Consider the following 14,693-nt stretch of genomic DNA (forward strand, 5'->3'; position numbering starts at 1 on the left):
ACACACACACACACTCACACACACTCACACACTCACACACTCACACACACACATACATACATACACATTATATATGTAAATATATAATTGGTCGACCAAAAAAAGGTAATCTAGAACCCTGAGACACAATCCTTGACATCACAGGATTTAGGACCCCCCCCCCCTTTGGTCACAATCTGTGGCATCACGTAAGGATAATAGAGCACCCCCCCCCTCCCCCTCCCCCTCCCGTTCCGCCCTTTAGGTCCATCACTTCAAAAGGCTGGGACCTCCACGACAGAGAGTCAGTTGTTGCTCAGGCTGTCGAGGAGAAGCAGGTCGGGCCGAGAGGAAAGACGAGTGGGACAGGCACGTTTACTGGCACTTCTGACACCCCCCCCCCCCCCCAGTGGCATCTGGTTCTTGGAACAGTTGAAGTACAACGTGACTTTCTTCGGCAGGGTCACGATGCGGTTCCTGGTGGCGTCCACTGTCCTGCTGTGGCTGAGCGCAGCAGCAGAAGAGGAAACGGTCTCGGTCCAGCTCCAGCAGGGCATCATTGAAGGCAGCATGGCGGTGGCCAAGGGGGGAAAGCCCTTCTACAAGTTCCAGGGCATTCCCTACGCCGAACCTCCCGTCGGGAATCTGAGGTTTAAGGTAAGCGTTGCCAACGACAGGAGGTGAGCTGCAGGAAGGAAATGGAGTCCTGGGATTCGAACGAGTCGTATTCCTCATGGATAAGTCTGCCTTCCATCGTCTATTCTTGTCTTGCGTAAGCATTTCGGACGCGGCCCTTTACTCTACCTTCTATCGTCTATTCCTGTCTTGAGTAAGCGTTTCAGACGAGGCCACCTCTAGATTTCGGTTTCCAAAGCTCGTTTACCTTTCTCAGTTTTATAGGGTTATCGTATATGCTGAAGGGAGGCTGCCGTTCTTTTTAATATTTTCGATCCCTTCGTTGTACTTGTCCAGATAGAGAGAGGGGGGTGGGGTGGATAGATAGAGAGAGATGAAGATAGATAGACTGAGAGAGAGGGAGGTAGATAGATAGATTGAGAGAGAGAGATAAAGAGGTAGATAGATTAAAGAGAGAGAGGTAGATAGATAGATTAAGAGAGAGGTAGATAGATAGATTGAGAGAGAGGTGGATATATAGAAAGAGAGAGAGCGGTACAGAGGCGGGGGGGGGGGGGGCAGATATATATATATATATATATATATATATATAGAGAGAGAGAGAGAGAGAGAGAGAGAGAGAGAGAGAGAGAGCGAGAGAGAGAGAGAGAGAGAGAGAAATAGATAAGAGAGAGAAAAAGGTAGATAGATAGATAGAATGAGAGAGACGTAGATAGATAGATAGAATGAGAGAGAGGTAGATAGATAGATAGAATGAGAGAGAGGTAAATAGATATATATAGAGAGAGTAAATAGAAAGAGAAAGAGAGAGGGAGAGGTATATGTATATATATATGTATATATATATATATATACACATATATCTCTCTTCCGTCCCTCCTACTTCCTTTTTCTTCTCCTTCATCTCTCCTTCACCCCCTCCTCCTTCCTCTCCTTCTTTTCCTCCTCCAACCCCTCCTCCTCCTCCACCTCCTCCTCCTTTTCCTCCTCCCGTCTTCCCCCCCTTCCCCCCCTTCTTCTCCATTTCCCTCTTCTCCTCCTCCATCTCGCCCTCCTCCCTCCCTCTCCCCTTCTCCTCCTCCTTACTCCTCCCCCCCTTCTCCTCCTCCTCCTCCTCTCTGTCTCCTCTTTCTCCTCTTTCCCTCTCCACTTCCTTCTCTCTCCCTCTCCTCTTCCTCCTCTCTCCCTCTCGTCTTCCTCCTCTCTCCCTCTCCTCTTCCTCCTCTCTCTCTCTCCTCTTTCTCCTCTTTCCCTCTCCTCTTTCTCCTCTTTCTCCTCTTTCCCTCTCCTCTTCCTTCTCTCTCCCTCTCCTTTTCCTCCTCTCTCCCTCTCCTCTTCCTCCTCTTTCCCTCTCCTCTTCCTCCTCTCTCCCTCTCCTCTTTCTACTCTCTCCCTCTCCTTTTCCTCCTCTCTCCCTCTCCTCTTCCTCCTCTTTCCCTCTCCTCTTCCTTCTCCCTCCCTCGCCTCCTCCTCCCTCCCTCTCCTTCTCTTTCTCGTCCCACTCCTGTCTCCCTCTCCTCCTCTTTCCTCCTCCCTCCTTCTCCTTCTCCCTCCATTTCTCTCTTCCTCTTCCTCCTCGTCCCTCTCTCTCTCTCTCTCTCTCTCTCCTCCCCTTCCTCCTCCTCCCTCCCTTTCCCTCCCTCTCCTCCTCCTCCTATCTCCCTCTCCTCCTCCCTCCCTCCCTCTTTCTTCCTCTCCCTCCCTCTTTCTTCCTCTCCCTCCTCCTCCCTCCTTCTTTCTCCTCTCTCCCTCTCCTCTTCCTCCCCTCTCCCTCCTTCTCCTCCTCCCTCCCTCTCTCTCCTCCTTTTCTTCCTCCTCCCTCCCACTCTCTCCTCCTCTTCCTCCTCCATCCTCCCTCTCCCCTCCTCTCCTCATCCTCCCTCCCTCTCCCCTCCTCTCCTCATCCTCCCTCCCTCTTCTTCTCCTCCTTCCTCTCTTCCTCCTCCTTCCTTCCTCTCCTCCTCCTCCTCTCCCCCTCTCCTCTTCCCCCTTCCTACTTCTCCTCCTCTTCATTCCTCTTTCTCCTCCTTCTCCCTCTTTCTCCTCCTCCCTCCCTCCTTCCTCTTATTCCCTCTTATTCCTGTCGCCCTCTTCCTACCTCCTGTCCTTTCTCTCATACCTCTTCCTTTCTCCTTTCTCCCCCCCCATATTCTCCCTCTCCCTCTTTCCTTCGCTCCCTCCCTCCTTCTTTCACCCAACGGCAGTCAACCTTTTATTTTGGTTCTACCCCCCCCCCCACTACCACTTACCTGGGACCCCTTGAACGCCAACGGAAGTTAACCATTATTTCCCATCCCCCCCCCCCCCCTCCCTAGGACCCGCTGCCTGCCGGGGCGTGGGAGGGCGTGAGGGACGGGTCCGTCGCCCCGCCCGCATGTCCTCAGCCGTTCTTCCCCATGAAGACCAATGAAGACTGTCTGTTTCTCAATGTGTTCACGCCTCGGGTAAGTTGGTCCCTGAGTTAAATCTCGCAGGCTGATGCTACTGTTTTTTGTTTTTGTTGTTGTCATTTTAATGTGAGGATCATGATTCATGGTATTTGAAGGTGTCATTAAATTTATACTATATTTCATTTCGATTGATATTGGTACCAAGTGGTTCATTACCATTTTTATCATCAATGTATTGTGATTGTTAAGAGTAGTCACGCTCTTTGGTGATTTTAATCGATACCTTTCTTAACAGACCTTTGCATCATTCTTAGTTTTCTTACAGTTTATATGACCTTTTTTTTGCAGCCGTATAAGTCAGACCTCCCTGTCATGGTGTGGTTTTTCCCCGGAGGTTTCGTAATGGGCAGCATGGATATCTATCGACCAGAGTATTTGGTTGCGAAGGACGTGGTGTATGTCACCGTTCAGGGCCGCATCGGAGTCCTGGGTCTGTACTTTTTTCTTTTGTGTATGTTTTTTTCTGTTTATTCATGTATTTTTGTATTAATATTATTTATATTTCTATGGCATTTAAGCCGATATTTGATGTATTTGATATTCTCCATTCTGTATTAATATTCCCTCAAAGTCCCTTTTTACGCACAGTGATAGTCAAATTGGCTGGTACAATGATATTATACAGTACTAAGGAATGATAAGGTAGCGAGAGGTTGAATTCGTCACAGTGGGAGTATTTGCCCAAGGGGTCCTGCTTTAAGACGTACGGCATAAGGAAGAAGGAGGAGGAGGAGGAGGAGGAGGAGAGGGAGGGACGAGGAGACGAAGGAGGGAGGAAGAGGAGAAGGAGGAAGAGAGGGAAGGAGAAGGAAAAGGGGAGGGAGAGAGGAGAAAGAGGAGAGGGAGAGAGGAGGAAGAGGAATCTTGAAAGTCTAAAAAGTACAAAGCCTGTTTGTTGACTCCAGCTGAGAGCTTACAAACACGTCCTTTTTCGCTGAGGACTTGCATAGATGTTCTTTTTCGCGGAGGGCTTGCAAACACGTGTCCTTTTCGCTGAAAGCTTGCCATGTCCTTTTTCCTATTCGCAGAGCAAAAAATAAGGCTGGACATGCAGACATCCTGCACATATAACTGAAGTTATTTTTTTTTAGGTTCTTCTTCTGTAGTAATTGGCGCCGTTACACTATTCATAATCATAGCTGAAAAGATAAGAGCCATTTGATGTAGGGAGTTACTGGATATTATCGGGATTCACAGACTAGGAAACGCTAGCAACTGCAGATGTAGGCTAATGTAGCGTGGTGCTCTAGGGACAGAGTTCAGTAAAATGTCAACGATCCAAATCTATAACAAGAGTAACGCAAGAGGATCAGTACTACCCCCAATCCCTTGCTCGTCGTGGGGGGGGGGGGTCTTAGACGGAAGATGAGGCCCAATGTAAGGGATCACACCTGCCTTGGACCCCAGCCCTTGCCTCATCTAATTTTGAATGGTAATTTCTTCTCCTTTCCCTTTCCGTCTCTTCTTCATCCACTTCTGACGCCCACTTGCTAAGGTGTGAGAGCCGTGCTGAAAGAGTGAAAGGCCGGCTTTGTGTCAGTCCTGAACGGCCTCCGGGAGCTAATGGCACGGTGTTCCCTAGGTTGATCCCCTTGCCGTTATCCGTATGGGGACCCTGAGAGGTAGACCGTTTCTTTTCCCCATTTACTTCAGGCTCGCCATGGTCAATAATTTGTATCCTTATTAGGGGCATCAAGGCTTTCCTCTTCATCAACTAGCCTATCAGAATTTGATTTCTCTGCCTCTCCTTTAACCACGGCTCCGACCACTGATACTAATACCCCCTCCTCGAGGTTTGCTGTCAAGTCTGTCCACCAGGGTCATTACTCAACCTTCAGAATATACCCCTTCCTCTCTCCCTACAGCCTTCACTACATCTCCTACTGGACAGTCTTCTGCATTGTCTACCCCCTGCCCCCTTATTACGACTTTTCATCCCTAATGTCCTCCCCACAGTACTACTTCACTACGCACCACCCCACCCACGTCCTTCAACTCTCTCCACCTACTTCTTTTGGCCCAGCCAAGTGGGATCGATTCTTTGTGATTCCCCCTACAACCCCTTACTCTAACAATACCCTCCTCTTCCAACAATGTCCCAAAAACAAGTAGGCAAAGCTTCCCTTCCCAGTCGTTTCGATCGTTCATACATTGTCACAGGTACATCTGAGTCCCCAGCCTGTGCACCATCAACCCAGAATGACCTCACTGGCAAATGTTATATCATTTTAGAAAACAGGATGCCGCTGTTTTATATATATTTCACCAATAGTTTTGATTTATGCAGTGCACAATACACATTTCTCAACGCAAGCCTTTAGTCTGGGGCTTCAACTCATGTATGTTATTGGACATAAGCATTCAGATCTTTTGGTTGAAGAAAAGTAATAAATTATATGAATTAAGTTATAAACATTATTTCTGTAACAATGTGATTGTGAGTGAAATTTTGTCGGTTTGCAAAGTATGCTAAAGTGAGAACAGGAAATGCACGTTTCATTTTTCTTCTTGCCTCAGTAATTCAAAACACTTTGCTTCTGGGTTTGTAGGATTCCTTTCAACGGAGGACTCTGAGCTCCCAGGCAACCTAGGGCTGAAGGACCAGACATTAGCCCTCAAGTGGGTTCAGGAAAACATCCGTGACCTTGGTGGTGACCCAAACAAGGTCACCATCTTTGGAGAGAACACGGGAGGCACATCTGTGCACTACCACATTTTGTCTCCAATGTCAAAAGGTAAAATTAAAACCTATATTTAAAACAAAGAGAGATAAAAAATGAAGATATTGTAATTGTTTCTCTCTGCAATTGCGAGATGAACCAAGACCTTGTTTGACTGTTTTATGAGAACTGTTTGAAACTTCCATGCCAAGCCTCATTGGTAATATTACATCATTGTATTTTAATCTTTTGACCATTCTATTCCACGTCACTATTATTTCGTAACTGCCATAGGTTTGTTTAAGCGAGCCATCATGCAGTCAGGAACGGCTCTGTGCTCTTGGTCAATTCGAGAGGACCATAGATACATGGCAGATCAGATCGGTAGCTTCGTAGACTGTCCTGGAGGAGAGACGGAGAATTCTGCAGACCTTGTTGACTGCCTGAAGAAGGTCCCTGCTGATCAACTGACTGCTGCATTGCTCAAACTGGTAGGAGTTGAACACAGTAACGTTGTTTGCCTAAGGCTTTTGATATTTAATCCTGACCTTATTCTCATACTGGGGTCATGATGGGCAAAAGGCGAAATCAGACAATTTTCCTATTCTAGCAAAGTTTTGATTATAAGGTGCATTACCTGTTTCCTTTTAAAAAATATGGAACCTCTTGGTCAGATACTTGGTTTGGTTTCGTTACCTAACAGCATTTTCAAACTGACTCCTGAGGAAGCTTGCTACAGAGTCATGACATCACGACAATGAAAGTAACTGCCAACATGGTCGACAGAAATAACTATTTACAATGAAATTCTCTTGATATTTTATTTATATTGTGGACTTTTAAACTACTTATAAACTTCCAAGTTATATTCGTATTTCTGCTGACCATAAGTATCATCTGGAGTATATCAGTAGTTTCATTATTCACTAGAAGATAAATACTCCCACTTATAATTGTATTTTAGCCATCCGTTTGAAGAGCGTTTTTATTTGCCCTGGTTATTTCCATTCTAAAGTTTCGGTTTGAAAGACCTATGTTATAATTAACGGTAAACATAATCCCTCTAAAGGCGAGGAAAAGATTCTCTCATCGTTACTAACTGCATCCATTTCCTTCCACGATTACTTCTGTCGCCCACTTTGAAGTCTCTTGTTGGAACTGCTTTTGACAAGTTTGGCAAGATGAAGCAAAGTTTACCAAACCATAGCTCGCATACTCTTGTCAGAAATGTGCCTATAACCTAACCAACTTCTTAACCAGGAACTCAATTTCATTCAAAGCATAGTTTTGCAATGTATAATAAGCCTTACCATGCACGCATCAGAATTTAACATGTCTCTGGATCTGAAAGGCTGTGTTATTAATAGTCCTCTAGTGCTTTCTCGGTGAACTGAACTTCAAACTTTTTTTTGGCCCAGTCTTCGGGTATAGCGAGAACGGTATTCATTCTGGGGCTGGGGACAGAACAGTACCTTCCACCTTTCTCTAATCCTTGGAAGAAAGGTGCCTCACTCTCGGACATCATATTTTAGCTTTTATGAAAGAAGCTGGTTATATCTTTTCCATTTTTCTATCTTAACAGAAGAATTACTTTATTCTCTCAAAGCTATTCTATTGTGAACACTTACGTTCAAATATTTATTTGTAATATTACATTAATTTTAATTCATCATTCAGTTAGGCACCATATGAACCTGTATCTGTAGTATCAGTCTTGATTTTTACTAATTGTTCATTTATCCCATCCACAAACCCCAATTTTCCCACCCGTCCACAAGTATTGTTCTGAAAACTGCATTAACCCATTCGCCCCATGTGGCAAGAATACATGCCATGCACACTGTAATACACGTTTATTTATTGTATTTACACATAGATGGCTCTACAAGTTCTTAATCACCAAGTAGCCAGTTATTAGAAACTACCTATCTCACCTGTTTACCCTTTTCTTTCACTTTAAGAAAGGGTCTTTTGTATCATTCCATTGTCTAAAATATTTTAATGACAAATTAATAATCATAACATCAATAACAATAATAACAATATCGATAGCAATTCAAGGAATGGGGAAATCAGGACCGGTAACTAGGGCCTACTGATAGACTCTTGCCGGCCGGCTGAGCACATGTGGAGCCATCTGTATGTAAGAAAATTCACCAAAAACTACAGGGGAAACAACATTAATCCGGGGCGAATGGGTTAAAAGAATCCTCTACCATCCCTAAACCAACTTATTTGAGTAAAATAAAGCTAAACTCCGTTTTCTTGCCCAACTCCAAGCCCTCCCCTTATGTGATGACTCCCCGCGTGGATGGCGAGTTTCTCTTGGATCATCCAGCCATACTGATCAGGGAAGGCCGCTACAACCATGTCGACATCATCGCCGGCAGGACACGAGACGAAGGCACTCTTAATGTTCGAAGTAAGCGTAGTTCATGGACTTTGCAGGAGCATAAAATGTTCGAAGTAAGCGTAGTTCATGGACTTTGCAGGAGCATAAAATGTTCGAAGTAAGCGTAGTTCATGGACTTTGCAGGAGCATAAAATGTTCGAAGTCAGCGTATTTCATGGACTTTGCAGGAGTATAAAATGCTTGTCACATGTATGGTTACTCCTCTGCCTCATATAGTTCGGGATAATGTGGCGATATTGAGTGATTTGACTAGTTTGAACCTTCAGTTTCTCGAGCGTTTATTTTATTTTATTCAGCGTTCTTGCAAGACGGCACAGTGGACGCAGTGATAGAAAACTTCAGCACCATAGGTCCCTATGTAATGGGATTGAATTACTGGGACGACAACATCGATTTCATTGGCCGCCTCATTTTCCACCGTTACATGGGACCCATTGAGTTTGACATGAGCAAGGTCAACACCCTAGTTAAGGTAAGAAGCCTGGAAATATGACCATTTTAGGATTGTTCATTTTAGGGGTTTCATTTTCGTTTTTTTTTCTCAGTCTATGAAAAGTATCTGAGCCGTGTGTATTTGCATGTATGGTTCTTGGATTAACAAGATGTGTTCTCTTGGAAAATATTATACTTTCATTTTTTTCTTGTAAGCGAAAATAAGAGAATATAGAGTAGGACTGACTATTTATCTGATACATGGAACACAAAAAGAGTTAGCAAGAGAATAATTAAGGTGATGGGATGTTTTCTCGTGGTCACTACGTTGGCCTAATTCAAATTCTGTTCATCCCAAGCTGATTGGCGACTGCTATTTCAATATATGCGTCATGGATGCTATAGAAAACCATGCAAGAGATGCCGTCTTTGGCAATCGTGTCTACGCTTACGAGTTGCAGCATCGTGGACAATATACCTTCACAGACCTATACATGGGACCTGCACCTGATTGGATTTTGAACGGTAAGGACTTGTATTATAATAATTGTTAATATCATCATTATCATCATTGATTAATATACATGGATAGTTGTATGAAAATATGTGTGTGTGTGTGTGTGTGTGTGTGTCTGTGTGTGTGTGATGATGATGTGAGACTAGAAACTTGATTGATATAGTGACCTGCTGCATTATAAATGTACATTTTAGCCTTTTCTAAGTCACTGACTTTTACTGTCCATATTAAACAACTCTTATACATGCAGATGTTAGCCACATGGACGATTTGCAGTACCTGTTCAACTTTGACAATCTCAATATCAGCTTGAGTAAGGAAGAGGATCTCTTCGTTTCCCGTATCATGGTAGACCTTTGGACCAACTTTGCCGCTACTGGGTAAGAGACGCCTCTACCTAAGCCATAACAATTAAAAACAAAGCAAACTCTTATCAAGTACCTAATACCAATGAATCATAATTTTCCAAAGATATCACACTTGTAACAGATCATAGATGTATGAATTGATTGCACATAAAGAATTTAACTACACCATCAGCGACCCAACGCCGGACATGTCAATGGGATTCAAATGGACACCGACTGAGGTCACGAAGACTTCCTACCTCGGCATCACCACCTCTCCTACTATGAAGGTCTTCGACAATCACCAGGTACGTGGATATCATATTCATAGGCCTTGTCCACACTAACATGCTCAAAACATGTTCAAAACATTGCTAAGGATACGGCTGCATAGATTCTTGACTTACGGAAATGTTTGCATACATATTTGAGCTACGGATATGGTTGCATACATAGTTGACCTATCTTGTTATCAATGGAAACTGGATATTTCTTAGAAAATAATACTTAGGAACAATGAATAATATAGGTTTGCTATAGTGTTGGTGTCTTGTTTAAAAGCATGTGTCGTATATTTCAGACATAATACTAGTAATGTCACAAATTACATGTGTTCAGATCCTTTCTTGAACATTGGAATTGGTAATGCAGTTTTAGTCTATTGATAAGTAACAGGGATCATGGTAAACATCTATCTTTTATACTTCAAGATATTGCTATACACACGTTACATTGATTGTATTTTCTCCCAACTGATTATTATTTTCTAAACAACCGTGAAAGAAATTCGCTAGTACTCCTTCAGCTGTTCACTCTCTGCTTACTTTCCTTTGAAGTGCTAAAAGGTTCTTTCTTCTCCGTAACTGGTATTCTGACAGGACAATAGCCTTTCAGTGTGACATGGCATACTGAACAGAGCTTTCGTGTAACTGTATGTAGCATCAAGTATGAGTGATTTCTATACATGGATTAACTTTTATCTCTTTTCTACAGGACTTGGAATTCTGGAGGAATCTGCCAAAGAAGATGAACAAGTTGCTGTATCCAGAGCGTTTTCACAAGAACTAAAACTAGGAAGCAGTAGCAGTTACCATACCATGATGCTGCCATATCAGTTATGATTGGTATTTTGTTGCCGTTATAACTACAGTGTGGGGTATTAGATGGGATTCTCGGTAGACAGTGACTATGGACTCGGCCTTCCTTATGACCTGAGTTGACTTTTCTAACTTGGATTAATGTGAAATGTATTACAATACTTGTATTGGTTAAGGTCTTTTGGGACTAGCATGGACAGAGGCTTTATATAATCAGTTTATATTATCTGTAAAGAAATAAATTGTCATTAAACCAAACCCTTGTTTTATTTCTAGTTCACAATCATCTTAAAAAGCAAACTAAGGTACATAGCTGGTAATAAGTGAGTGCTGACTGAGTCCTTAAAATTTTCTAATGGTACGTCAAGTTGAAGGAAACAATTTTACAAAAATGTTAGTTTAGCGTAACCCTTCCGTTCCGTGTGACGATATTTACTCATAAGGTTATACACCCTTCTTTAATGTTGAAAATGTTTTTGTTTATATTCTCTGTTTTATCATTTTATATGCATTTACAATACAATTATCATCAAGCAATAAGGTCCGATCGCGGTAATTTATCATATCAAAACAGGAAAAAATAATGATGAAAATGTGAAAAAGTTTTCAAAACATTGTCATAGGTATTGTATTTGTTACTAATGAAGGCTAAAAATAAGCGAGCGCATTTAAAATTTACAGAATAAATTATTTTCATTTTGCGATCAACGGTTCTAGTACAGTCACTTGCCTTATGTAGTTACTCGTATGAATATTTGATCTTAGGATACATACTAATCATCAAAGAAAGATAAAATAGCATAGTGACATAGCTGTATAAATATACATGAAATAAGATTAATGATTTTTTTCAACTTCAAACAAAAATGTACACCACATATGAGTACGTGTATTACCATCATACGAAAACATGCAGAGATTTACAATGTAAATCTGTTTCTGTCTGTCTGTCTCTGTCTCTGTCTCTGTCTCTCTCTCTCTCTCTTTTCCTCCGTTCCTTCATTTTCTCTCTCGCTCTTTTCCTCTACTCTCGCTTTCTGTCTCTCTCCTCCCCCCTCTCTCACTTCCTTCCCTTACCACTCTCTCTTTCTCTTATTGTAACCTGATAAGGATGATCCTAGAAGAGGGCGAGCACATTGTTAAGGTGAAAAGGTATTTCAAATAAAATAAAGTTCATTGAATTTGAAGATGACTGCACCTCTCTCCTATCAGAAACGAAAATATTAAGGATGGCCAGTCAATTGATAGAGATATATATTCAAGTCAATTTATTTCTGGATCGAAAACCAGGCATCATGCATGAGATAACAAAGGTTCATTAAACACGATGGCCTCTTACACCTATACTTTCAGCTACTGGCGCTTTATTTCTATAACATTTCAAAATATTTCCGTACTCAAAACACTAAATATTAATGAGTTTACAATGCATGAGACTTTATCATTTGTAAAAACCTTATTAAATATTTCCAATGCTGACAAATGTATAACGGAAAGTTTCGATGTTACCAATCTCTTCACAAATGACTGTTGAAACAATTACAATCATCACTAACAAGGGGTAGTCCCTTAGGTTTAACAATAGTAAATATCTTTGAATTTTCATGAGAATATATGCTTCACAAACCCTCCTGATTTTGGACCCTCACATTATTATATATAAATGCTAATGACCCATTATTTTTTTTCAAATCACAGCTACAAGTTCGGAAATTCCTGCAGTATATAAGAATATTAAAATCACTTGTGAGTGAGAGTCCAACGGTAAATATCCTTTCTAGGATGTCAGCATTGATAGATGAAAACAGATTTTCAACTGCAACGTGCAATAAACCTATTTACACAGGCCTCACACAAACTTTATTTCATTCCTATAAATACGCTTCCCAACCGAGCATACAAAATCTCAAAACCTTGTCTAATGTTTATCAAAGAAATTGGCTCTAGTACTGACACCCTCATCAGGAATGTTTTTCATTGTCATTCAGGTCCATAAGACAAACCCCAAAAATATAATTTACGTAAACCTCCCATATATTGGGTAATGCTAGAGGATGGAAACTGCTGAGCCTCATAAACATGAACTTTCCAACTGTAGATTTAGGAATAATTTTCTCTTCCATACACACCATTGGCCTCTACTTCAAGATCAAAGACAAAATACTCAGCCTATTATGTTCATCTTTCATCTATGTATTTACGTGCAACAACTGTAGTGTTGTTTGCACTGGGAAACAATTAAAAACCTTTTCCTTCACGTAGATAAGCAAAAGGGTATTTCATACAAAACAGGAAGACCACTAGGAAACTTATGGTGTCCCCTGTGTGTGAACATTGCCAACGAAATAGTTAAAGCTTATATCAAGAAATTGATTCAAAGCAATAGACTTATTATCCTTTGTTATTGACTTCTGCATTTTATCAAGGAAGACAAAATGAACTAATATTCATCCTTCACTGAGAAAGAGTTGCTCCACTCATAACTACAATACTTGATCCTGTTTGTGATATTCCCACATTCTCTATGTATTCTGCTGTCCCATTACCTGTTTACTTGATGTAAACAGAAAATGGCTCATGGCAGGTGAGTTCGCGGTATTCACTCTACATTCCCTCCCAATTCCTTATTCGTTGTTGTTGGGGGGGGGGGGGGCTTAGGAGACTGAGACTTGAGGCCCAATGTAGGGGATCGCCCTTGCCTTGTACTTCCAATCCCTTGCCCGTTGTTGTCGTGGGGGGGGGGGGGGGCTTAGGAGGCGGAGACTGGGACCCAATGCTGGGGAACTCCCCAAATTTTGCATGGTCTTTTTTTTCCCCCTCCTACTTTTTCCTTTCTGTCCCTTCACCAACCCCTTCTACTATCCACTTCCTAAGGTGTGAGAGCCGTGCTGAAAGGATGAAAGGCTGACTTTGTGCCAGTCCTGAACGGCCTGAGGGAGCCATGGGCACGGTATTCCCCTGCTTTAGTTGTCTAGCCCTTACCCCTCAAGCGACCCTGAGGGATGGACCGTTTCTCTCCCCAACATACTCCAGGCTTATCATGGCCAACAATGAATAACCATTAACCATGCCATTATTTGAGGCAATGAGGCTTGCCTCTTCATCAAATAGCTCCACCAATTCTAACTCGCCCGATTCCCTGACCCCAGGCTCTCCTTGACCAAGGCTCTGAACACTACAACTAATACCCCCTCATCAATGCCGACTAGTACAGTATCCACCCTAATCAACACCCCAGGAGACATTTCTACTCCCAAGATGCTCAAATTCAACAACTATACCCCCACAACCTTCTTCATCAACTACCCCATCCTCCCTTATTACTACCTTACAACCTTATTGTCCACCTCCCCATAACACTACCTCCCTCAACACTACTCCCTCTTCCACACGCCCCCGTCCTTCTACTACCCCCATCTCTACAAAATACTTAAATAATCTATTTAGCCCAGCCAAATAGGACCGATTTTTCGTGATCCCTCCCACAACTTCTCACACTTTCTGCTTTGACAACCTATTTTCATTCCTCAAATGCATATACATCCTTCACTTGATCTAACCCCTATACATTACCTTACCCAACCTTAACCCATTTACTCGTCAATTCCTTTGCTCAACTTTGACAACTAATCACTAACTCAACCACCCTTCACTACCATTTACTATAGTGCTACATGACCTTAGATGTCTAGCACATTTATTTTGCTTTTAACCATTAACCATTGTCTTTCTTTCTCTCTCCTCTTCCTTCTTATCTTCACCCCCTTCTTCTGTCCACTGATCATCAGTAATTTTTACCCTTTTTGCCACAATATTTCATTATAATGATATGTGACTTTTGATGTCTAGCACATTTATGTATTTTAACCATTAACCACTATATGACCTTTAATGTCTGGCACATTTGTTTCGACCATTAAACATTTTTAAAATCCACAAACATAGCCTTATGTTTTAACACTCTTATACCATTGAGCACATGGAAATGTCATGTTTACTGGCTGTTGAGGCCTTAAAGGAATATATGAAAAATGTCAACAGAGCCTTTGTTAAAATAAGAACAATATGTGAAATAATGCAGTGTTAAACTTATCACAGATGAAGACCCTGTTCTCATAGCTTTATTTTTTCTCTCTTTTGCGCCAAATGTGATGAATTACGG

General features: G+C 42.1%; 1 protein-coding gene across 2 annotated transcripts; it reads left to right on the forward strand.

Annotated features, from left to right (window-relative positions):
- The first annotated feature begins 250 nt into the window (after window positions 1–250).
- On the forward strand, window positions 251–10,789 carry LOC125040048 (cholinesterase 1-like). Of its 2 annotated transcripts, none has more exons than XM_047634499.1 (12): window positions 251–317; window positions 441–636; window positions 2,931–3,059; window positions 3,354–3,495; window positions 5,615–5,800; window positions 6,020–6,216; window positions 8,006–8,147; window positions 8,435–8,610; window positions 8,930–9,095; window positions 9,338–9,467; window positions 9,628–9,742; window positions 10,428–10,789. In XM_047634499.1, exons 2-12 carry the CDS (start codon window positions 448–450, stop codon window positions 10,500–10,502), a joined length of 1,647 nt encoding a protein of 548 aa, XP_047490455.1. In that variant the 5' UTR covers window positions 251–317; window positions 441–447; the 3' UTR covers window positions 10,503–10,789. The 2 variants fall into 2 exon arrangements, with proteins under 2 accessions (XP_047490455.1, XP_047490454.1); XM_047634498.1 differs by having other exon boundaries at window positions 275–348.
- The last annotated feature ends 3,904 nt before the right edge of the window (window positions 10,790–14,693 follow it).

Source organism: Penaeus chinensis, chromosome 28 (assembly GCF_019202785.1).
Source record: "Penaeus chinensis breed Huanghai No. 1 chromosome 28, ASM1920278v2, whole genome shotgun sequence".
NCBI lineage: Eukaryota > Metazoa > Arthropoda > Malacostraca > Decapoda > Penaeidae > Penaeus > Penaeus chinensis.

Excerpts from the sequence above, each read along its gene's own strand:
- LOC125040048 (XM_047634499.1), top strand. The coding sequence starts at position 448 with ATGCGGTTCCTGGTGGCGTCCACTGTCCTGCTGTGGCTGAGCGCAGCA. Across the intron at positions 637-2,930 it reads TCGGGAATCTGAGGTTTAAG|GACCCGCTGCCTGCCGGGGC; the intron begins GTAAGCGTTGCC and ends CCCCCTCCCTAG. Across the intron at positions 3,060-3,353 it reads TCAATGTGTTCACGCCTCGG|CCGTATAAGTCAGACCTCCC; the intron begins GTAAGTTGGTCC and ends TTTTTTTTGCAG.